Source organism: Neolamprologus brichardi, chromosome 7, assembly GCF_056152115.1.
Source record: "Neolamprologus brichardi isolate AB-2024 chromosome 7, ASM5615211v1, whole genome shotgun sequence".
Taxonomy (NCBI): Eukaryota; Metazoa; Chordata; class Actinopteri; order Cichliformes; family Cichlidae; genus Neolamprologus; species Neolamprologus brichardi.
The window spans coordinates 27,071,214-27,097,478 of NC_142110.1; the positions used below are offsets into that span (position 1 = coordinate 27,071,214).

The 26,265-nt window shown below is 37.8% G+C and overlaps 2 protein-coding genes across 3 annotated transcripts in view; both read right to left on the minus strand.

Annotated features, from left to right (window-relative positions):
• Positions 1–4,960: 4,960 nt before the first annotated feature.
• fezf1 (FEZ family zinc finger 1) lies at positions 4,961–12,891 on the minus strand. The gene is made up of 4 exons (XM_006782232.3): positions 11,646–12,891; positions 10,534–10,668; positions 9,721–9,853; positions 4,961–7,511 (listed from the first exon to the last, which is right to left on the minus strand). Exons 1-4 carry the CDS (start codon positions 12,453–12,455, stop codon positions 7,276–7,278), a joined length of 1,314 nt encoding a protein of 437 aa, XP_006782295.1. The 5' UTR covers positions 12,456–12,891; the 3' UTR covers positions 4,961–7,275.
• An 11,363-nt stretch (positions 12,892–24,254) lies between these two features.
• Positions 24,255–26,265, minus strand: part of cadps2 (Ca++-dependent secretion activator 2) — a 145,933-nt gene continuing 143,922 nt past the window's right edge. For both annotated transcript variants that reach the window (XM_035913406.2, XM_006782231.3), the window contains exons 26-27: positions 25,544–25,648; positions 24,255–24,878 (exon numbers count right to left, since the gene is read on the minus strand). In XM_035913406.2, coding sequence (XP_035769299.2) covers positions 24,708–24,878; positions 25,544–25,648 — 276 coding nt within the window. In that variant the 3' untranslated portion in view covers positions 24,255–24,707. The remainder of the gene's footprint in view (positions 24,879–25,543; positions 25,649–26,265) is intronic.

Consider the following 26,265-nt stretch of genomic DNA (forward strand, 5'->3'; position numbering starts at 1 on the left):
GAACCCTCATGCAGGGCTGTCCTCAGCTCTTTTATAGGCAGGTGTCATGATTGCCCCTATGGTGGTCCTCCTGGGGCTCTCATGCTCTGGGGGGCCTCTGACTGTGTGGAGTCCAGGTCTCCTCCATGACTGCGTCATGTCTTGAGTGGCAGGGCAGTGGCAGTGTACAAAGGTGTACAAACAGGTATTACAAATGCACACTATCTTGGTTGGCTGGTGCCTTTAAACATGTATCATTAATACTGTGTGCTGCTCAGTAACATTTAATATTTATTATTTACTGCTACTTGATGTTTTTTGCTTGTTCTTTTTTCAGTGGGTAGTCAAGAAGATTTTCAGTGTTTTTTCTCTCTCTCCTATCTCTCTTCTTCTCTATTTTCTCTTAACTTTCCCAACTTCTTTTTTCCATGCCCCAGGCTTGTCTGTTCTGATTCTAATGACTCAAATAAAAAAAAAATCTAGTAAAAATCTAAAAAAAACATATGACTATCATGTGGACCAGTATAGCAAAAGCCGTAATGGTCTAGAGCTTTATGTCTTAAAGACATTCCTGCAGTTTAACTACTTGGTGTGTGTTATCTGGCTTCATGGATCGATGAAGTTGGGTGTCATCTGCATAGCAGTGGAAATGTATGCTATGCCTTCTGATAATACTGCCTAAGGGTAGCATCTCATGATCCAGTGTGTTTTGGCATTCTGGTGTATTCACTCTCACTCTAAATCTCACCTGCCTGCACTCCTGATCGCCACAACGTACCTCTGCTCTGGACGAGGAAAGAAAAAGGTTGGACATTCTATTCTACTAGTTCCATCACTCAGTCACTGACATGGAGATCCACCCCTCCCTTTAGTCTTGCTTCTTCCTGTAAACCTCCTATACTCACCATAGCAATCTTACTCACCTTCAACCTAAGCTCTGTGAATAACACGTCTTCTCCTGCTGTTCAAGTGCCTCCTGTTCCTGCAAAGTTCTCTCTCCATCATGCTTTTCAATTAATTTTTTTTCAATTCAATTTTATTTATATAGCACCAAATCACAACAACAGTTGCTTCAAAGTGCTTTATATTGTACAGTAGATCATACAATAATAGATTCAGAGAAAACCCAACAATCATGCTTTGACCTTAGCGATTCCTGTATTAAATAAAGTTTTGTCTAAAATTGAATAGCTGTCAAGGTTACGGGTTCAGGACTCACTCTGGTTGAAAGTCAAAAAGGTGGTTTATTTACACAAGTGAAATATATACATATATAGAATGCTGACGGGAAAATGGGGGCCCAGGGCAGCCAGGAAAAGGTCCAGGGTAGGGAAGGTCCAAACTCCTCTTCACACAGCCAGTGAATCACTATTATCCGCAATCCAATCCAGTCCAAGCTCACTCAAACTCACGCTCATCCACTCAGTATCCACAAGAAAGGGAAACAGGCCAGGGAAGTCTTTCCACAAGGAGAGAAGCTGACGTTAACAAGAAGCACTAGGAAAACACGAGGAAATCGCTAGGCGAGCTGTGTTACACTGACGGAGGCTAGCACAATGATCCAGCAAAGAGTCAGACTCCACTGAGACCTTAAGTACTGCAGGAGTACTCATCGGCGATGGATGGCAGGTGAGTAATTATCAGTGATGGATGACAAGTGAGTAGAGCTGCACAGGTGAGTACTGAGCCGGGGACCAAAGACACCCAGAGTCCGCCCTGGCGATGAGGAGCGAAGTAAAAACAACAACAAACAACACTGAAGAAACCTGGGACCATGACAAAAGCTGTATATTGATTCTACTTTTGGGTCCAACATTTGCACACTGACCACTGGCCTTGACAGTATAATGTAAACATGGTCCTAGCATAAAACTTTGTGGAACTCCATAATTAACCTTAGTTTGTGAAAAAGACTTTTTAGGTTTGTCAGCATCACTCTGGGACAGAATGTTTCTAATTGTACAGATGTTGTCCAAAAGAAAGAATTGGCCAATAATTACCTAAGACAAATGGATCCAATGATGGCTGTTTAAATAATGGTTTAAGTACTGCTAGCCTAGTCCCAGCCAAGTCCTGTGGCATGTTGCCGATTAATAGAGATAGTTTGATCATATATAAAAGTGAAGCATTAATTAATGGTAGGATTTCTTTGAGAAGTCTTGAGATGGGGTGTAAAAGACACTTTGATGGTTTGGAGGAAGTAATTACTGAAATTAACTCAAAAAGATCAATGAGCACACACAGTTGATTTTCATTTATTATGCTTTTTTGTTTAGCAGCAGGACAAAAAATTACTTTGACAAGAAACCCTTCTTCATATAACGTAGTCTTCAGTTCAGCTGTTCTCTTTAGAATATAACACACTTTAAAATAAATATCATAAAATACTATTTTATTGTTTATTTATTTTTACAATTCTCCTGAGATTGAAATCAAGTTTAGAAACAAACTAAAGAAAGGAAGGTTTCAACTTGTTATCAGGACTCAGGACCAGAGAGGCAGAGGTAAATAAGAAATGTATTTTATTTACTTATTTATTTTTGTTGTGGGTGGTGGGGTTCTTTCATAGGACGTTAGAGCTGTGTATCCTAGCAGATTAGATTTTGTACACACAAATATTTAAATGCAAATCTTTAAAAAAAATGTATGGAACCACTGAGAACCCAGATTTTGAAAGTTTTTGTGACTGACAGAGAAAAAACATGCTGTAATAATGAAGTAAAATGCAACAAGGTACAATGGCTAAATTTAGTAAGTAAGGAAAAAATGAAAGCATCAGACATGATATAGAAACTGTACCCTTGCTTACATTAATTCATGAAACAGAAATTTCATATTTTAGCTACATTGCTATATCCTTTTCTGTTGGTTTTCTTCAAGACATTTTCTCGTTGCATTCTGTTTTTTCTTTTTTTTCTTTTTTTTTTTTTTTACAAGGATCTCTTATACCGAATAGGAAACACCAGCCATGCTATCACTGCACTTCATATAATCATATAAACGTTTTAGATATAAAAATCTGGGCTTTTCTGTAGAATATGTTGTTAAAATTGGGGAATAATTTTGATATAAACCAGGTTAGCTTTCAATTTTCAGCTTTGATTCAGTGGGATCCACATTCAGCTGACATGAACAGCAATGGAATTACAGTCATTTTTGACTACATTTTTTCTTCATCCGTTTTATCAATATTAATAACACTGTAATCACCCATTTATTTGCTTAAATCTGTAGAGTTGGTGAAATAAAGTATTTTATTAATAAGAAGTATTTTGAGAATACGGAAAATGTCTGAAATACTTCCTTACTGCACAGGAAAACTGGGTGCACACATCTACAGATGGTATAGTAGGAAGTTATCTTAAAATAACAATTTCACGACTAAAACTCCTAAGAAACTTTTGAGAAGATTCTTTCATTTGTGTCTCTATCAGAGGAATCAGCTGCTCTCTAAGGGAAGGTAGCACTTTGTGAAAGTTTACATACCTTTAAGGGTAGAATTTACAGCTTTAAAGTTGGTTAATTGGTTGATTGCAATGCCCATTTTTAAAAGACGTTCGTTGTTCTGTTTTTTCATTGCAGAATTGGACCCCAGAATGCTCTTTGATAGACCCTCTGTTTTTAAGGCATGTTCAATTGAGGAAAAAATACCTCTAAGATAGGTATTTATGAGTGACCCTTATAAGTTGCTGTGGGTGGGTAAACTAAACTCTGGAAATAATTACAAACTATGTCCCCCTAATGTTCTTGCTGTTTTGGCCTCCCAGAGCCTTTCACAAAGAGTGTTCTTAATAATTTATATTGTTTTGGTGCACCTCATCTCACAATGAAAAGAACCTACAAGTCGATCCTAGAAGTACGTTCCAGGAAACAGGCTGGTTGAAGCATGAATATCCAGCATGAATTTGAAACAGCAGCTTTTTGGGAGGGCTAACTATCTTGCAAAATCAAACACGGCTTCAGACAATATTAAATAAGCAGAAAATCATAAGGAAGATTTTGTTCCTTGGAACATTCCCAGAGTTCAGGTACTAAGGCGGTGAGCAAAATGATGTTATTACTGATATAAATACCCACCAAATCTATAAAAATGGAATTAAAGTCACAAATTTAAGCAACTACAAACTCTGAAACTTGCTGGAGTACAGAGAAGAACAGTTTTGGACAATTGCCTTTTGTCATGAAATCAGTGTCACATTTGGATCACATGATTATGAGCGAGAAAACAGCATTCATGGTGACAAATGTCTGATATGCTATGAATAAAGGGAGTGAAAAATAAGCTAATAAGTTAACCTTTACAGATTTGGACACACTGAAACAGTCTCTAAATTCTTTCTTTCTTAAACTATGAATCTTGATTGTTAGGTTTTATTTTTTGGTGGATTTGTTTTTAATGAAACACTAGTCAAATGTGTTTGGATGAACAATGTGAATTTATGGCATAAACATGTTTAAATACAATGCCTTTCTGTATTATTTTGTTTGCAATTGGTCTGCCCCCCCCCCCAAAAAAAACAACAACAACAAAAAACAAAAACAAAAGCTATTGGTTTCATCAAAAGCTGGTGCCTGAAACAATTAGGCAACACAATTTTTTAGGCAATGCAGGAGTAAAAAGTGCACCTGTTTGGGACTATTTCCTGTGGTGGAAATACACCAAACACATACTTGGTTCCTTGGTATTTATACTTTGAGGGAATTAGCTGATATTAAGAAAAATATAGATGCAACTAGATTTACTTTTGACTATTAAATCTTATTGAACATGAGTCTGCACTGTTTCACTGCTGTCATTTGTCTAGTCTAGTAATCTCACATCCTGAGTTCTGGCTGAAAAATAATACTGATGACTAATGATGGAATAATTATCCATCATTATAACAAAACAAGTGACTAGTAATTCGAGGTTATGAAAGTAACCTCTGACCAGCAAGCTAAGAGAGACATGGAGCATGTCAGGACCAGGTATCAAGGGGCCACTACGGGGCTTTAAAGGGGTTAGGAGCCCCCCCCCCCCCACACACACACACACACACTTTCTTTCTTTCTTTCTTGACGTTCAAGTTCATAGTCATGGTTTGTGTTGGAGTGTTCAAGGAGAGAGTTTTCCTTTTTTGTTTTTCCTGGATCGCAAATGAAAATGCAAATAACATTTTTGTGACTGGATGTTTAAAAAATGACTCAGTCAGGTATGCTAAGTGTAAAAGGGGTATTTAGGGAAATTTAATCATATGTGACAAAATCCTATTTAAATTTAAAGATTTTGTGCAAAAATGTACTTCCTGTCTGTTGTTGTGGCTAAGGTCATAGAAGGGATTGTTTACTGATCAGTAGGAAAGTGGCTCAATCCTTGGCTCCTCCAGTAATTTAATCAAAGTATCCTTGACCAAGAAACTGAACTCCTCATGTTGCCCCTGATGCATCCATTGGAGTGTGACTGTGTGTAAATGTTAAACAAAGTGCTGCATGAATGTGTGTGTAATTTGGTGAATGAGACTTGTAGCAGAAAGCATTTTGAGTGCTCAACCAGCTCAGGCGCACTCTCACTACTGGTAATGCGCTGTTTCCTTGAGTTAAGTGAGCAAGACAGAATGAACATTTTCCGCTCTTCCATCACACGGGCACAGATTTTGTACCAGGAAGCTGTCAGATTAAAGACAATTTAAATAGATCTGCATACACAAATTCAGCTCTTTTACATTTTACACGTACTAACAACATGCATCAGTGTGTTGTTTCACCTGGCATTACTGCCTACTTCTCTTCAGTTAACCAAAGTTCGACCCGGTACATAAGTAAACAACATGATTGGCTATCATGTGTGCCAATCAAAAGAATTCTGTTGTTATAGATTTAATGGGACACAATCAAATGTTATAATTAAAAGTTGTTGGGTTTTTGCCATGGCTATCCCTCCTCAGACTGCAAAAACAATTATAGATAATATTGATTATTTTGTGAATATGTCACAGTGATGCCATCAGAAGGAGGGATAATCTCATTTTAGACTTTTGCCTTATTATTTATTTATTTAGTCATTCATTTATTTTGCCTCTTTGTTGGGATATTTAATGAAGAATTTGCGAGCAGAATTGAGTCCAGATGTGGATTCAGGAATAGTTGGAATGATTTTTGGATGGACAGCATTGTGCGTTGCAACATATCTTCACAAATACACATCAAATTGAAATAAGAAAAACTGAGAGAAATCATCTTGATGTAATCTAAAAATGATTAGAAACTTATGCAGATCCAGGAAATCCTCTGGATAACGTAACTCAGTTTAGGCATGTTGTGGGTGGAGCTATGCAGACGCATTGATCTTTTAAGTCACTGGGTTTTGTGAAAAAGTTGTGCTATTTAGCAATTTTACGCAAAATGAAACTGCTCTTAATCACATGACACTAGGCCAACTGTTACAGGGGAATCTGTAGCCATTATATGCCAGGATATGATTGTAATAGAAAAATACTACATAAATTAAATTTGAATGTGATCCAGTTGTTGTTGTTTTTTAGCCTTCAGTTAAAGATGGCAAAGTCTTCTTGTTAAATTTGTTAAAACACCTGTAACTTTGAATAAAATCATGTCTGAAATGCCTGGCTTTAGTTTTACAACTTTATCATCTGTTGTTATGATTTCTCTGGTGGGGGGTGGGGGAGGGGGATTTTTGGAAGACATCTATGATAATTTCTACAAATTATAAGTAACTCCTCCCCATATCACATCATTAAATCATGTAGAATTACAAGAAACAACACACAGGACATGATGTCAGTTAAAAACTTTGATCATAGTCAGAAATACATAAAGAACATATAGTCACAGTTTTAAGGATTCAGGGAGCTTCATTGCTGCTTGAGAGAGAATTCATATGATTGAGTTATATATATTTTTTAAATAATAATTTAAGGTTACAAAAGAACCCTCAAATTAGTTCTTCAGTAAATGAGCCAATTAGTTAATATTGGTAAGGAAATTTTTTTAAAGACATTTACTCTTAAGCATCTGTAATTTGAGAACAGAAGGAGCAAAAACCATGATAAAAATGTATTTTAGTTACTTTCCAGTCTCACTTACTGATAAACTGGTGCATTAATTTGGATGAAAAAAGTGCACAAATTCTAAACACATGCATATGACTGATTTATGAAAAACCTTCCCCTTACCACCTACAGGGCTTCTTAAGTCTAAGGACCAAAGTGTAGCTTATTTTACATGTAGCTTGGCTGAAATGTAATTGTTGAGTATGCATTTTGGTGTGCTGGGAGTTCAGAGTCAGTGTTCAGGTTTTTACATCTGTGGGGGAGACTGTGCGCCGGCTGGGTCATGTAGCTTTCTGACGTGTTTCTTCAGGTCAAAGTTCCTGCAGAAGCCCTTGCCACAGGTTGGGCAGGTGAAGGGTTTCTTATCGTTGTGGGTGTGCATGTGGAAGGTGAGGTTGTACACCTGATGAAATGCCTTGCTGCAGATGGAGCACTTGAACTGCTTCTCGCCACTGTGTGTCAGCTTGTGGTTTTTGTAGTTTCCTGTGTTGAGGCAAAAGGGTGAAACTTAACAAGACATCAAGACATGGAATTTCTTTACAATTCCAAAGAGTTTCCAAGAGTATGTTTTCTCAGTGGTATCAGCATCACATAAATGGGACCAAAGCAAAAAAAACAAAACACAAAAAACAAGCAATTATAGCAGTACAAAAGTTATTAAATTGGTAATTGATGGTTAAAATGGTTTTACTTTTTAAACTAATTAACATTACATTTAGGTTAAAATGAAATAATAATTAATAATGTTCATATATTGATTCATAATTTGTTTTTAATGATCCTCTACAGAAATTGAATCGATGGTTATGGTAAAAATTGCAACTTATTACATAAACTAATTGCATAAGTAAAAATAAATTATAACATACTGATGTAACTCAGTCACTCACACACATATTTTAAGAATTTGTGCACTTTGTTCAATTATTAGTAAATATTATTATTGATGTTATTATTAGTATTTCAATTTTTATCACTGGTAGAAGGGAATAACTACTAACATTTTATTAATTATCAGGATACCTTTTATCAGTGATAAATACATTACTGTATAATATGAGTCCATAGCATGTGGAGAAAAAGCCCAGCAAATATTTTTCCTTATAATATTTATTTATTTTAATTTATTTATTTATGTTGCTTATTTTGTTTTGTTTTTGTTGTTCTGAGAATTAGAAATCATGCCACATATATGTGTTTTTCATTTGTGAAAAATACAGTTTTACTCACATTAACAACTAAAATAAGGATCACATGTTCACATTTGAGAAGCAAAATTCATCCAGTATTTGGCATTATTGCTGAACCTCTACTGAATTCTGTGATATTTAAAATAACCAAAAAACTAACATATGTTTTCCTCCTGTTAATATGAACCAGAGGAGTGTTTTCAGTGCAATGCACCCCAGTGCAATACATCACCACAATCACCCACATAACCTTAATATGAATATAATGAAAATGAAATATGAAATAATGAAATATAATGAAATAAAGTACCATATTCTATTTAACATTTTACACAGTACCTATGTAACAAAATTTTATTTAAATGAAAATCTAATTTACATGTACTCAAATTACTTAAAGCATTTAGTCGTAAAGGTTTTCTGTGTGTTTCATGAGGCGATGTATTGGATGTATTAGTATTAGTAGATGTAAAGCAGTAGCAATACAACAGTTTAAAGGGAATACATCAGTACAGCAGAGTAAAACTGTAAGCATGTAGACAAATATAATGTCACAACTACGAATGTGCGTTTCTATAGAACATTTTTTACCACTTCATATCATGCGATGCTATAACATCTCAGGATGAATCCAGGGAGCTATTCCTCTTCAATTTTAACTGTTTTAATCGTCATAGCAGACTAACCTTTTCTAAAATTACAAGTCCAGCTGATTTCAAGAAAGTAAACTTTGGTAATTGTTATGAATACATACATACATAAACAAATACAACACAATCATCAACTACCACTCTAATGGGCCTTGGGCATTTGTTGATGCCCTAGCTGCTATGTGTCTGGCAGAGATGCCCCACATGGTTTGAAGGTTTGAAATAGCACCAAATATTTGGCCTTACAACATGTAACAGCTCTGCTACAGGCAGTTACAAAGAAACATTTATGTTTCCATAACATATTTTAACAAAACAAACAAACAAAAAAGAAACAGGAAAACAAAATAGTGCTGCTGGACAAGCATCTGTATAATTTTTGTGTCTGTTAAATTCGCATGTCTTGAATATGCTGAATTATGTTCGATTTGCATTATTTTGTAATGATTTTATATAATAAACAGTGTGGAGTCTGTAGCGAACTGTCTTCACGGGAACTTTAAACGGATTTAGACTCAGACCCGCTGTATTTGTCCATCGCACCCACTTCTGTTACATATCAACACCTTTTGTTTTTGTTGTTTTTTTCCCTCTTTATGCCAATGAATTTATCATGTTTTCGCTCTGTGTTGTTTGACCTGTGAGTTCAGTCCAGCTGTATAGTGAGGATGTGGCTCTTCTCTGGGGATCTTTTGCTTTTTAGGATTTAACACCGCTCTAAAAAGTGTAACGGATTCTTGGAATAAAATTTCTAATCAAGATGTTTTGGTTGATATATTAAATGTAGTTCTTGAAAAAGGAGAAAAAACAAATAAGAAAATACTGATCCATTTTCTTTTTTTACCGTCTCACCTTTTTGGTGAAATCCCTTCCCACAGAACTCGCACACGAATGGTTTGTATCCCGCATGGATGCGTGTGTGCGTGTTGAGGGTTGAACTCCTGTTAAAGGCTTTTCCGCACTGGTTACACTTGTGAGGCTTTTCCTGTAAAAAATTACAGGTGGGAAAATAAGTAACTCTGTGGAAAATGTGCCATAAATAAAAAAAAATAGCACCAAAAAATACAAAATAATCTTGCAGAGATGCACAAGGACCTTATACATTCACAGATAATGTATATAATGTGTAGAATCAAATTCATTAATATGATAGTGCACAAAGATGAATAATTTTTATGCTTAATTTATATTTTAAGCGAAACAAACATAATTAGCGCGTAATTAATTTCCTCTGTGAAAGTGACACCTCACAGGGGTAAATAAAACAGAAATCGATTTTTGAGTCTAAACCTGCAATCCGAACGCCACGCTGAAGCCCCGCCCACCAAACGCATATTAAATCATATGACTGAAAACAATCGAACTGGTAGTTACTTAAATAAATTAATGATCGTACTTCAGTGTGATTAAATGTCTGCGTACGATTCAGAGGTGAAACATATTAAACAAAAATAAATCAATAAACAGAATAATAAAGAGTGACCGACTTTATCGCGACCTTTGGTTGATATTTAAACGGTCAATAAAACAGAGAATATAACATTTCAAAACTTGCAGAGATCAGCGAAATAATAATCAAACATAACATTTAAAACCATCATTAAAAAACAAAACAAAAAACATTTAAAAAAAAAAACCCGAGATGAATGACTGAACTCATCCTACCTGAGTGTGGATGATTTTGTGCCGGCACAGCGTGCTGGCCTGTCGGAATCCCTTCCCGCAAACTTTGCACACGAATGGTCGAGCGCCTGTGTGTACGGGCATGTGGCGGGTCAGGTTGTAGTGCGCGTTAAAGACCTGAACAGGAGGGGGGAAACCCGAGACAAAACAAATAAATAAACAAAAAGCAACACCTTGTCAACAAGAAAAATATAATCATTATTATTTTAATAATAATAATAAAATAATAAAATGTCAGCCGACTACATTGCTACATTGCTCAGTTAAACGTTAATTATGTGGAAAAGAAGAAGAAGAAGAATGAGTGCCTGTAATTATTAGATTAAGTCTAATTATGTGTAATCTGTTGGGGGTAATTTATTGGACTTGGAATACACGGAATGGGTCCATTGTAACACAATAACAAATCTCTAAAGATGCACAGCATGAGCCAAAATTTAAATTCCTAAACAACTCACCAAGTAGGCATTACGGTAATTTGGTCCTTTTAAAATGAGTTTTAGAGAAATTACAAATGTTAAATTTGATCAATTCCATCTGTTATTTCAAATAACCACAGCAAACCTCTGTTTTTTTTCCCTTAATATATGTACTCTGCGCTTCCATTCCGGGACTCCGTTTATTAATTTTGCGAAATAAATTCCGGGTCTGCACACTCTAAAAATTCTAGTCGACTTATGTATGCATTTTTATTTTAATGCATACATATGTCGAATACTTTTTTTTTTGTTTGTTTTTTTAGTCAGAGTTCCTTTTTTAAGGTTGTTTAGATAATATAGAGTGACCGAGTGTATCGGACACTATATTATTTATCTAACCCTAAACACATCTATTAAACAAAACTTAACCTTATATAAAATGATCGAGTATTTGTAAGTTAAACACTAATAACTAATCAAATCCAACATTTGACGTGCACTAGATTACTTGTTTAAAATATCTTGAAAAACCTCCGAATTTGTTCGTAAAAAAAAAAAAAAAAAAAAAAAAAGAGGGTGAGAGATAACTAACATCAATTCTGAAAATAAATCCATTTTCAGTTTCCTTCTGTGGATAAAGAGTAAATAAATTCAATCATCCGCGCTGACGCTCACCTTACCGCAGACCTCACAGGTAAAAACTTTGGGCTTGCTACCGGGACAGGGGCCGCTGAGCCTGGCACTTGCCGCTGCAGCTGTCGCGGAGCCCTTGAAAATCTTGTCACTCAGGATCTGGTCCCTCTGCTTTATGTAGTGAATCTGGTTCGGAGATAGATCCTTGAAGGCCTGCACGCCGGAACCCGCGTACCGCTCCGCGGCCTGTTGCATGCCGGTCTTGCTCTTCTCTGCCATGAAGGCTTTATGTCGGGCAGTGAACAGGTACGAGGCCATAGGGTGCAGGTTCACCAGGCCAGCCGGCGGTGGACACGCTCCGGAATCCCCGCTGCAATTCAGGTAGCAAACAGTGCCCATCGTGGGAAAGGAGGACTGGTTTACCACCCTGGGTCTGAAGAGTTTGTACTGCCCGGTGGTTTGGCTGACAGCAGTGTCTTCTTGTTGATTTTTATAGTTTAGCCCAAACCCCAAAAATTCTGCGGGAGCTGGGAGAGAAGACGCGTCTAAGTGGCCCGGATCCAGCCCTGCGATACTGAGCCGGTGTCCCGGCTCATAGCCGAGCGGTACCAGCGGGATCATGCAATGCAGCGAGGACGGATATGCTTCGGGTTTCCCCACTGGAGCGGACTGAAACCAGTTGGGGAGCGGTATTGACTTGGGCTCGGGTGTCCTGGCCATAATCCGGTCGATGGAGAAAGCGAGAGGCTTGCTGCTGCCGCCGGAGGTGAGCATTTCTGAGCCCGCAGGTTGGCTCCCTGAAGCCGTGGGGGAGCCAAGGATCCCTGCTGGGCGGCGGAGAGGACCGTCCATCACCTCCGCATCAACCGGGTTGCGACAACAACAACTAAAGCTGCTGGAAAGAAGATGAGATCGGCGCTGCTCCTCACCGGCACGCAGAAAAGGACATCATCCGCCAGGGATCCCCCAACCCCACCCCCACCAAAACACAGGCCCTGCTTTCCTGGTTGTTGACTACAATCAGGGCGCCCAAGGCTCGTTCGATATCGGTGGGGCAAGAGCCGAGACCTTGCCGATCGTTACCGTCCAAGAAGGAGAGTGGAAAAGTAGATAATTTGCTCAATTCTCCTCTGTCGATTCTCTGCGTTTGTCGCCGCTGGAAGAGGAGGAGGAAAGTGTTCTTTACTTGGCAGGACTCCTGCTCAACTGAAAGGTACTTGGTAAATCCCAGGTCCCCTTGTGGTTTTACGTGACATCTTTTTTTTTTTTAAATCGTGATGAGCCAGACGCGCAGCGGCTGCAGGGTCAGGAACTGTCAGTGTTTTAGATCAGATTTGGACACGTCTTTGGCTCTCAAAACCCAGCCCTTTTACGCACGGTTCAAAGAAGACAGGGACATGTCATGTAGTTGAATTCAAAACAGAAAACAGATCGAGATATTGAGCAGAAAATGGATTTGATGTCATTGATGTCAGTCTGGATGGGTTTAGAAATCAACAACTTTAACTCAAAGCGCCCCTTTTTTCTTTTATGCACCAGATTTTTAAATCTTAAAAAGCGGTTTGAAAAAAGCGACTACTCGAGACAAAGAGATGGACAGAAATCTGCAGTGAAAATGCTCACTCTCCCCTATCGAGTCTTATCCTTTTTTCCAGTCACACGAATACAAGCAACTCTTTTATCCACAAAGCACAGAGCCGGTGGGCTGAAGCGCAAATTCCACAGGATGAATGAATGAAACCAATGGCGCACGAACCCACAACAATAGCTCCATCCTGTCAGTGATGGAGGCAGAGAGTGAATGGGCAGGTTCGGAGTGGACTGAGCTGAATTTGCCCTTCAAGGGTTTGAACAAAAGATGAAGAGAAATAAAAGTGACCGTCGAGGGCCCAGGGAGCGACAGCAGAAATTAGAGTGAACACAGTCACATCAGAAAAGAAAAGGTTAACAAGGTATTTGTGTTGGTTGACTATTAGTATAGTACACGCATTTCTTTTTCTTCTTCAGTGTCTCTCAGTTGGCTTAATGTAATAATGTTTTGTTTTGTTTTTAAGTCAAACTGTTTTAAATAATGAGGGAATTAGATGGAAGTTGAATGTTTGTGTGTTCTTGGACGATGGTTTTTAATGAGTCAGGGGTCACAGAGGCTCAACAAATGAAGTATTCGTTTACACGTAATAAAAGTGTGATAAAATAAATTATTATGCGCCCATTATTAAAGCAAGAGACATTGCAGTGTTAACGTGAGGCCACGTCTCTCCTCACTTATCTACTAAAGCCTTACAGCACCAGTTTTAATCTGCCCAGCCGAGTTTCTTTGCTATGCCATAGAAGTATTAGACAACTTATCATTTTTAATTGAAGTTATAATAATAATAATAGCACTATAAGCGTATAATGTTGGGTGTGCGTAACCCCCCCCCCCCCCCCACACACACACACACACTAAATATCCTAAAAATTAGAAATGTTCCCACATTGTTGTATTTTTCACACACACACACACACACACACACACACACACACACACACACACACAAACACACACACACACACAGTTATACTTACGTTAATTACTAAGATCTTCACATCTGAGCGTCAGGCCACGTCTCGTATATACTGAAAGATCACAGCAGCAGTTTTACTCTATTTAGCCAAGTTTCCTTTTTGCTTCTTTTTGCTAGAAACACCGCAAGACTTATTAATTATATTATAAGTCATGTTCTGAGAGTTATTATAATTTTTATTCCTATTTTTATTATCATTTTCATTAAGCAACACGTTAAATCACTTCAAAATATTGTGATGTCTGTCAGTTAATTACATTTACGTCTAAATAATTAGCCATAATATTAATATCAATATTAATAACAATTATGATAAATTATTGTTGTTTCATTGATTTTTTTTTTTTGCCTATAAAGGCTTCTTATGCCAGAGCCTCTAATACACCACTGTCGTGTTAGCGCCGCATAGACGCTGCTTCTGTGTAAACTGACTTTTCACCACTTCATATTTTGAACTGAACTAATAAACAATACTTTTAAAAATAATTATGAGTGTCATCATAAGGAGTAGGTTATTCTGCCAACCTACCCTGGATTTTCGCGGTGTTATTTTTTCCCCCTGTTAATTCAGTTCTTACATTTTGTTCTTGAAATATTAATTTCTCTTAACTTTATTTTATACTGCGCAACTAAATTTATTTTTTAAAATAATAACTTTAGAACGTTAGAAGTAGAACTCCAAACCTGTTCTACTTGTTTTATTTTATCCTCCTCAAACAGTTACAGGAGAAAGTATTTGTCTTTACCAATTTCTGAACAGAATGCCAATAAAAAGTCTTGTTGATTTAATGGTACTTCTTTTGATTAATCGGTGACAGATTTATTTTGAAAATATTTTAAGATTTTTTTTATTTAATACATTTTAAATGAGAACATAATATAAACAAGACCATGAATTTTGCTAAGAATTATCATGATATTAGTGACCTGGAGAATGTGTGTCCTATCGTCTGCTGACTCAGATTGTCTTATTGATTTTTATGTGAGTGATAAATGTTTTGTGAGTTTTTAGTTGTTAGGCATTACTGAGGATTTTATTACAAAAAAGAAATTAATCCTTGGATTTTTAAAAAAACTTTCTGGTCTGTCTGGAAATGACTCAGATCTCCACCATGCTTGTTGTGTTAGTTACCTATTGAATAAAGATGCTACATATCCAACACTGTTTCTCAAATTTTAGATGATTTTCCCTGAAACTGAAAACAAACATTAAATTACACAAACACACACATACCTAACCATAACCTAATTGCTACCCTGACACTAAAACCACATTTTGAGTCTGAAAAATGTCTTCAAACTTGTGGGGACCGGGATTTTGGTCCCCATGAGGGCTGTTTGTCCCCACAAGTATAGTAAACTACCAATTTTTCGTCCCCACGAAGACACACACACACACACACACACACACAAGTCTAAACACCTTCACATTCGTTTTTTATTTTTACTACTTTCTACATTGTAGATACACACCGAAGACATATCAAGATATATGGAATTATGTAGCAAAGAAAATATTGATAAATAACTCTAAATATGTCTGATATGTTAAATTCCTGAAAGTAGCCACCCTCTGCTTTGTTGACAGCGCTACAAACCCTTGGCCTTCGCTCAGTAAGCTTCATGATGTTGTCAGCTAAAATGGTTTCACTTCACAGGTGTGACTTGTCAGCGTTCATTTGTGGAATTTCTTGTCTTCTCAGTTGTGTTGTGTAAAAGTCAGAATGGTCCACAGCTGACAGCCCCATTTAACAACTGTAAGAATTTAGCTGATTGGTTCTTCCCATAATATAAGTAAAGAGAAATGAAAATCCATCATTACTTTAAGAACTGAAGGTCAATCAAAATTGCTGCAACTTTGAATGTGTCCCCAAGTGCAGTTGCAAAAACCATCAAGCGCTACAATGAAACTGGCTCATATGAGGACCGCCCCAGGAAAGGAAGACCAAGAGTCATCTCTGCTGCTGAGGATAAATTCACCAGACTCAGAAATCACAAGTCAACAGCACCTCAGATTAGAGCCTGGATAAATGCCACACAGAGTTCCAGTAGCAGACACATCTCTACATCAACTGTTCAGAGGAGACTGCACGAATCAGCCCTTTATGGTCAAATAGCTGCTAAGAAACCACTACTAAGGAAAAGCAACAAGCAGAAGAGATTTGTTTGGGCCATTAGACCAGTGGAAATCTGTGCTTTGGTCTGATGAGTCCAAATTTGAGATCTTTGGTTCCACCCGCCGTGTCTTTGCAAGAAAGGGTGCATGGATGGCCTTTACATGCATGGTCCCACTGTGAAGCATGGAGGAGGGACTTTCCAAAAGTACCATGAGAGGAAGAGCCTTCAGCTTTCAGGCTCCTTTCCTGTGTTCAAAGTTGGTACCATAAAATTTTTATGCAGATTGGAGATAGTCAAGCAGAAAATATTATAAAAATTATTAGTTTTCTCAGTCTTATATTTAACTGTCTTTGTTAGTTTTGGTACATTTAGAAGTAGACTCATATGGTTAGAGATTTTCAGTTTCTTGAGTTTCAGTTTCGTGCTACCCTTTTCTTCCCTTGTATTTTGTTGAGTCACGTTAGTTTCTGTGTTATTTTGCTAGTTGTTTTCTTTTTGCGCCTTGTATTTAGTTTTACTTTCTTTGTTTCATCATTGTGATTAGTTTTAGCTGTTCATGTTTCTGAGGCGTTTCCACTCCCAGTGTGTGTGTGTGTGTGTGGCCACAGTTATCCATGGGATTCTGTAGATGGATTATTTTAGCTTTCCATCGTCTTATTCTACTCATGACTTGCTTTAGTCATTTACATTCCAAGAGGTAAACTAAAGTTCAGAGGACATATGACCTTGTAATTAATCAACAGGGCAAAGCTTGTAATAGACACACTGGTTCATTGTGTGGATGTTACACTTTGCCTCTTTTAGGTGCGAAATGCACACATGGAGAAGTTGCATACCAGGAGGGGGAGATAATATAGTTGAGCAAAAATGTTGCTAACCAGGAAAGGTATGAAGTACATTTCAGGCTCCTTCTTAGGTAAGATTAAGCTAGATGGCAAATAAATTTACATGTAAATGTGTTAGTAATGTCTCTTTACATGCTTGTTTTCATTTTGGCTTGAAATAAAACATTGCCCACTGATGGAACTCAGCTTACTCTAACTTCTGCATGCACGTCCATTTCACGCTCACGTGAGACAAAGCATGACATCCACATGGTTGACCAGCTCGTCTTTTACATGCTTTGCTGTGATGTTGGGTTAAATTAAAAAAAATTTCCCCAAGTGAAATACACCCTTCCCTCCTATAACAAATGTATCCAAAAGGCTTTAAACAACAGCCTAACTGGTGTTCCCCTGTCATCATCACAGTAAGTGATGCTAAACAAACCAGAATTCCACATAGTTTTAGCTGTTGCAGCCAAACACTCCAAGCTATTAATTGATTTATACTCAGTTTATCAGTCTTTAAGGCTACCATCAAGCGAGTAATAAGATGCCTTTTGAAAACAGAAGGTAACATTTGCCAGATATATACTGTCATTAGTCAGAATGTTTTGTCAGACTTCACCTTTACCAAGAACCAAAGGTTTTCAGTTTGTGTACAAGCTCTGCATCCAGTGCTGTGTGAAGATGCGTCTGGTTCCTCTTGAACGTCTCCAAAAATTTCACAAGATGAGCTATTCCATATTCCACACTCCACATTTGCAAGTCAACAGGAGCATCAGGGGAGGCTGGGGCTCTCTGGTTGTCATGGAGTATTTGTTCCCTTTCACTTGTGGCTTTCATGACTCGTAGTTTGTCTGCAAAGTCCAGAAATTTCACTATCACAACCCCAGGTGGCAGGAGACCATATCTCAACTTTAGCTCCACTACCAATTCTGCATGCTGATATAATTACCAAGTCCTCATGGAGCCACTTTTTGAAGAAAGTACACCAATAGGTGGTGTATTAGGGTATGTTAGGTTCTTCTTTCTCCACAAAGCAATACTGGAGCTCTCTCAAAGTCACCATTGGGATCCAACAGGTTCTTGGTCACCTCTCCGGCTTTCTACCCCAATCAGTCAGATCGGCCAGGTAGCCAGCTCTGGGAAGAATTCCTGGTTCTTCTTTTTCCATTTATGGATGATGGAGGCCACTGTATTCATTGCGACCTTCAATGTTCCAGAAAGTTTTTCTCTACCCCTTCCTAGAACAATTCAGTCTCAGAGGTCTACAGAGTTGGACTTCATGCAACTTTATATCCTGTCAGATATGAAAATGATGCACTTTTGACTTTGCACTGCAGAGTTCCCACATGACACACCTCACTTCTGTTTAAAACTCAAAATTGTTTCTCATTTACCCCTTTATTCTTTAATATTTTGTGTTCCATAACTAGTCATATTTATGGAACAATCGTGGGGCGATCGTGGCTCAAGAGTTGGGAGTTCGCCTTGTAATCGGAAGGTTGCCGGTTCGAGCCCCGGCTCGGACAGTCTCAGTCGTTGTGTCCTTGGGCAAGACACTTCACCTACTGCCTACTGGTGGTGGCCAGAGGGCCTGGTGGCGCCAGTGTCCGGCAGCCTCGCCTCTGTCAGTGCGCCCCAGGGTGGCTGTGGCTACAATGTAGCTTGCCATCACCAGTGTGTGAATGGGTGGATGACTGGTTGTGTAAAGTGCTTTGGGGTCCTTAGGGACTAGTAAAGCGCTATACAAATACAGGCCATTTACCATATGAATTGGAAAATCCTTCAATTTTCCATTAATTCTTTTTTATCCCTTATATGATCCTTCAGAATCAATAGTTCAAAAAAAATGCCACATTCCCCAAAAATGCTGTATTTGTCCAATTTAAATAACTCTTTTAAAACTACTTCAGTCTGAACAATAAATATTAAATGTTAATTACGTTTTTGCATTTTAACCCTTTAAAGACCAGTATGCTTAAATAGCTACACTACAACAAAATGATTTTGATAAAATACATTTAAGGAGTACATGATTATCCATGCATTTTAATTTTTTCTACAGTGTCAATTTTTTTATTTTATTTATTTTTTACAAAAACTGACACTCAAGGACCTAGCAGAAAAAATGCCACCTTCCCACAAAGATTTTCCACTTTAAATGACACAGTCTTTTAACAGTACTTCAGCCTGAAATATAAATATCAAATATTAATTATAGCTTTTGGATTTGAACCCTTTAAAGAAGAGGGACTCCAGCTGAGGTGATGGAAAAGTCCATCCACTCACTGTTTCAACCATCTCCTCTCCACTCCGCTCTCACCTTCAGATGAGTCAGAGTTGGACTCCAGCTGATCTATTTCTACCTCTGAAGCCTCCTTCGTATCAGCCTCAGAGTCCTCAGAGGAGGATGAGGTGCCATCTTTACACTCATAGTGTATGATTATTTCCAGAGCCTCCTGTGTGCTCTAAAGTCTTGGCATCTCCAAAATGACTGATCCTGCACTACTGCTCATACTTCTAACCATGGCTGCATAAACTACTTAACATAAAGGAATGCATTTGTTGATGTCAAGATAAATGTGGGATAAAAAATTTTATTTACAATATTTTTCAGTATTTTTTGGCCACAGGGTAAAAGGTGGCGTAGCTTAGTTTTTGCGTAGCTTAACTATTTTAGGCCAATTTAAAGAACTGACAAAACAATTATAAAAGAAAATAAACATTCATATATTCTGGCAAATATTAGCTATATTCACTAAGTACAGCCAAAATAGCATGAAAATAATTGTCAAACAAATTGTCCCCAGGAGTCTCTAAGGTTATTCACCGTTACAGGTTTTACATCTTATCTTACATTTTACGTGTCAATTCAGTCTATTTTTGTAACTTATATTTTGATATTTCATGCATTTAAAAATAACTGGAAAATTTAGCAAAACATATCAGAAATATACCAGCTTTACTACTTAAGAACTTACAAAACAAACAAGATGGAAACCAGGAACAATTAATCAAATACCAAATACACAAATCATTGAGGGAAAAAAAATGTAAGGGAGGACAAAATAACGAGGACTCAACTGCACACAAAAAAATTTGGGAGGCAACAGAATAAACAGAACAGAATAACTAATGAGAAAAGGGGAAGCAAAACACAACACGCACAAGACAAGGAACCATCAAAATAAGACTAAGACGTGAACTTCACACAGTGACAGAGATAAACATGGAGACATGACTAATACTATCATACTGAAAGGACTACACCGCGTTCCAAATTATTATGCAAATAATATTTTTCTCTGTTTTTCCTAAATAGTCGATTCAAATGACAGTCAACATAATTTTCGAGTCATCAACCATTAGAGTATAATTCAAATGTTATTGAACAAACCTCCCAACGAAAACAGTATGATTTTCAAAAATAAAAAACTTAAAATGCACTGTTCCAAATTATTACGAACACAGAGTGTCAAAACATTTTATAGATTGTAGAGAATTGAAAATGGCCATTTGTCAAATTTGCAGCATTAGTAGATCAATTTTAGTGAAATCAAAAGCCATTTCAATCAAAAGCATCTTAACAGGCCAAGTTACATATTAACATAGGACCCCTTAATTGATAGCAGTTTCACAATTCTTGCATCCATGGAACTTGTGAGTTTTTGGAAAGTTTCTGCTTGAATGTCTTTGCAGGATGTCAGAATATCCTCCCAGAGCTGCTGTTTGGATGTGAACTGTCTCCCACCCTCATATTGTTTTGTTTGAGGATGCTCCAAAGGTTCTTAATAGGATTGAAGTCAGGGAAGAATGGGAATCACACCATGAGTTCCTCTCCTTTTATGCTGATAGCAGCCATTGATACAGAGGCATTCCTTGTAGCATGAGGTGGTGCATTGTCTTGCATGAAGACGGTTGTGTTGCAGAAGGCACAGTTCTTCTCTTTCTACCATGGAAGAAAGTGGTCAGTCAAAAACTCCACATACTTTGCAGAGGTCCTTTTGACACCTTCAGGGACCCTAAAGGGGCCGACCAGCTCTCTCCTCATGATTCCGGCCCAAAACAAGACTCCACCACCTCTTTGCTGACGACACAGCCTTGTTGGGACATGGTGGCCGTCCACCAACCATCCACCACTGCATCCATCTGGACCATCCAGGGTTGCGCTGCACTCATCAGTTAACAAGAATGTTTGAAAATTAGTCTTCATGTAGTTCTGGGCCCACTGCAGCTGTTTCTGCTTGTGAGCATTGGTTAGGGGTGGCCAAATATAAGGTTTATGCACAACTACAAGTCTCTGGAGGATCCTACACCTTGATGTTCGCAGGGCTCCAGAGGCACCAGCAGCTTAAAATATGTGTTTGCTGCTTTGTAATGGCCTTTTAGCAGCTGCTCTCTTAATCTGAAGTATTTGTCTGGCAGAAACCTTCCTCATTGTGCCTTTATCTGCATGAACCCGTGTGTGCTCTGACTCAGCCACAAATCTCTTAACATTATGGTGATAATGCTTAAATTTTCGTGAAATATCTCTGGTTTTCATTATGTGTCCAAGGCATTCAACTATTTCATGAGAGAGATCCTTTTTCCTTCCTATATTGCTTGAAAATGGTGGTCTGCTTAATAATGTGGAACATCTTTCTTTAGTGGTTTTTCTTTTAATTGGGCTCACCTGGCAAACTAATGATCATAGGTATCTGAGATTGATTTCAGTGATCCACAGAGCCCTGAGACACAATTCCATTCATGGGTTTAATTGAAAAACAACATATTTAATCTTTATGACACTTAAACACAATTTGCATAATAATTTGGAACTCAGTGTAGATACAGAGATGAAGAGCTATGATATAAGTTAGGTCTCAACATCCAAAAGAGCAAATCATGAGCTCACAGGAAAAACTCGAAATATCTTAAAATTCAAACTGCTGGGTAAAAGACCCCGGACTAGGACCGACACAAACATGATCAGAAGGTTAAATTAACTGGCAGATTATTGCAAACATTTGATCTGAAGAATACACTGAAATCAGTATGTAGCAGAGCTTCTGACATGAACTTTAAACATTGAAGCTTGGCTCTTGAAGGATGACTACAAATCACATTTTAAATTGCACAACATAATTTATAAGCATTTAAGCATGGAAATTATTATGTATGATATTGTTTTGTTTTTTTTAAACAGGAATTGGCTCATTGGTGTGGCAAGGACAATGGAAAGCTACGTTAAATATACAGTTGGAATTTGCTAAAATTCGCAGCTGCCCACATGCACAACCCAAATGCCTTCTGGAGAAAGGTTTATGGCCAGACGAAACAAATAGAGCTATTTGGCCACAATGATATGAATGATAAAAGGTATACTTGGAGGAGTAACTGTGAGGCTTTCAAAACTAAATATACTGTATCAACTGTCAAGCATGCTCTGGGGCTAAAGAGTATGATGGCATTGAAGCATGCCATTATTCTGGGGCTATTCTTCTGCCAGTGGTACTGGTACAATGGCACTGGTGCACAAAGCAGATGGAACAAGGAGGACTACCTCAAAATGCTGCAAGATCACCTGGTGGTTGAAACTTGGATGAAATGACCCCATTTGATCATTTTAGTCTTAAGTAGCTTGATCACTTGAGAGTTAATGTTCAATTGTCATTTCAGTGGTCCACTGAAACTAACACTACTGATGAAAACTGGGCTGTGAAATCAGTTTCTTGACCATTAATATACAAATTGCCATAACCATTGATTAACATCCACTGATCAGTTTCAGTCATTATCTAAATGTACTGTTTATAAGGTTGGGGAAACCTGCATTCAGCTGAGACTGAAGAAGTCACTTAGATGAGTGATGAAATCTTCAACTACAAACAGATGAACAGAAACAACTTTTGGGGTTTTCCTTACCTGGATGATGCATCAAGACATCAGTAACTTAAATTTGCTGATGTAAAACCTAAGCAAAGACGAGCTACAGGTGCCTTTGTCAGCATCTACATGTAGCCACACCCCTAAAAATGCATTACTTCAGTACCAGTTGAATGTGTCCATTCACTTACCATGAAGGGAGAAATTAGCTATTAGCTTAGCAATTTTTACATGTGAGTAGAATCATTATAGGTTGTACTGTATAATGCAGCAAACGGCTGAAGGAAATAAATAACTAGCAAACATTTTGTTTTAATCTGGGGTACAGGGCATTTCCAACGTTAGGCTACAGCTGTGAGCAAAGGCATAATAGAAAGCGCCTCCAATTGCTAAGCTTTACTATACAAAGTTGCACCAGAGCATGGCTGTATGTCCATAAATCAAACAGCAGAGAATCTGTGAAGCACTGATAGTCACATCTAATGCATTAGTGCGTTCTGTCTATCAATCACACACATTCATACTCTGATGACCAAAATCAGAGAGCAACTTGGGGTTGAGTATCTTGCCCAAGGATACTTTGGCATATAGGCTAGAGCAGCCAGGGATGGAACCACCATACTTCCAATTGGGTGACTGTACCTCGTTGCCTACAGTCACCCCTATAATGAAGTAAGACTATGTAGAGTAGAATAGAAATAATACACCCATAACAACTAAATATTGTTAACATAACTTGGGCTGTTGCCAGACTGACTCACCTCCTTTGCTACGACTGGTTATTGTGTTGTTAGCTCTATCATGAGGTGGACTGGAAAACACTCATAGCATCTCATATTGCATATTTGTGTGAATGTGTGTAAACTCTATATTACATATAAACACTATATAGTACAGCTAACCTGCAGTGCACTATACCTACCAGGATGGTTTATCAGTAATGGCTAAAAAGCTCCATAGTTTCAAACTTGGCTATGTAGTGGAAACGGGGGAATCAGTAACCAATTTTTAGCTATAAGGAAATGATAAGCTCTCATTAGGTATTTTTTGTGTTTAGCCCTCCCCTCCATATGCCAAATTTGCACATTATTAATATAGAAAGTTTTGTACGTTATCACCTGGTGTGACTCAAAAGGATTAAAAATTTTGAGATACTTTCCCTCAAACCACCATTGCAAACTCCAGCTGACCTTGAGTCTATTTGTACATCTAATTTCTGACCCATTTGACCCCTTTTGTACCTTATTACATTTCAGAAAAAAATACTGCATCTCACTACATTTACTTTAGATTTATGTCTTTTTATTTACTGATTTCAAGAATTCTAACATATGTGCACATGTTGTGCATCACTATGTTATAGAAATAAATTGTATATAATTGTAAATCAGACAAGAACTGAAATAGTGGAGAAAATACCATGGAGATGTAAAACCAAAACTTTGAGGTTTCTGAATGCCAAGAGTGTCAACAGTTGTTGATGAGCTGTTAGCAAAACAACTACAGCAGAATAGAGCATCTCTCTGGCCAATGCAATCTAGCACTAATTGATAACTTGACCACAGCAATATTTCAGCCACAGTACAAGAAAAAAAAAATCTGTTAACTATTCTTTCAGATTTGTGTGAATTACTTAGTGAAGTGTAGTAGTGTGTCACAGACTGCAATCAAATGTCCATTACAGAGGATAATAATCAAGCAGTAACCGGTTGTGTGCAGATGTGTGTTTAGTCATCCTCTACATCACTGTCTCTTGTGCTGATGCCCCGTAGGCCATCACCTGCCTTGACAGCCACAGTAGCCTCCTCCATCGTCAGCCTGTTGTAGATGGTTTCATAGCTTTTGATGTTCAGTGTGCTGTCCTGGACTCCCTGCAACCTGAAGTCATGATAGGTCTTCTGTTGAGGTGAGAGGAAGATAAAAAGAGAAGGAATAGAAAAAGAAAATACAGAAACCATCTCTGGAATGTATTAAGCAGGATAAGGTGTGTGCCATTCACTGTTCGAAAGGACAAAAACAGGAAGACTGAGGCCCAAGGACGTGCAGTCTTTTATGTGCCATACCAGGGCGACAGACGATAGCATGCAAGGAAGAATGTTTGCACCTTACATGAGGGCTATTATAATTCGTTGTCTCATTGCTTTCAAGTTAAACTCTATATATTAGCAACCAATGAAAAGACAAAGAGAGTTGGAAGCAGCAACAGCCCACAATTGAGCATTTTTTTTCCTTCACGTCTCCCCGCCTTTTCACACTGCTACTTACAAGGACACGTCAATGCGGCTCGAGTTGTCTTTATTATTTCTTCCTTTCCCTTTTTGTCAGATCTGACTCTTTTTGCACAAATAAGCCAGATTCTAAGATGTTCCTTTAATTGAATGAAGCCAGTCTCGGGTGATTCCCTCCATTTTTTTTTAAACTTTAAAGAAAAGATGGCTTAAAATGTGGTAGCTGAACGCAATAGGTCATTTTGAATGACAAACAATCCCTTTTGGAAAAATGGACATCTTTGTCTATCAAATGGTTAGGCTTGGTCTCTCTTACATACTTCACGTTTATTTACCTTAACAATGTTGATGAGTGTTTTCAGCTGATACATGTGCAGCTGCAGGTCCAGTCTATCAGTGAGCCAAACACATATCGCCCTCATGGAGTCAGTGTACCATTGCTGTAAGAAACAGAAACAAACCAAACAGGACAAAGATAATTATGAGAAGAGAAAACAATAGCTAGGGATAAGTCGAAGGCCCAAACTATCAGCTCTAAATATTTATCAGTTTGGCTGCTTCAACACCGGACAATGACAAAATTAGATTTTAAATCAATCAATCAGGATGTTTTTGAAATGCAAAAATGCTTTGTTTCAAGGGGGCTAACATAAGCATTGATTTGAGTATTTAGAAATTACAGCCATTTTTCTACAAAGTGCTGATCGTCAGAGATTCAAAAGTAATTGAACAATTTTAAATAAATTGGATCAAAATCGTTTGCATTCTATGAGTGCATGAAGTCCAGACCTGATGAACAACACCAGTTTTTGTATTTAACAACCAAAACACATACTATATTAGGTTGAGATCAGATGACTACCTCAGTGTTATTGCCTGACTTGATAGGGGTGACTCCATTTCACCCTATCACTAGTATCCTGCTCTGTCACACTAGTCCTCTTCATATCATTCACTACAACCACCATGGTTTTCTTCTTCTCCATCTCCTGCTTGGCAGCTCCATATTTAGCATCCTTTGTTCAATATATCCATCATCCCTTTTCTGCAAATGTCC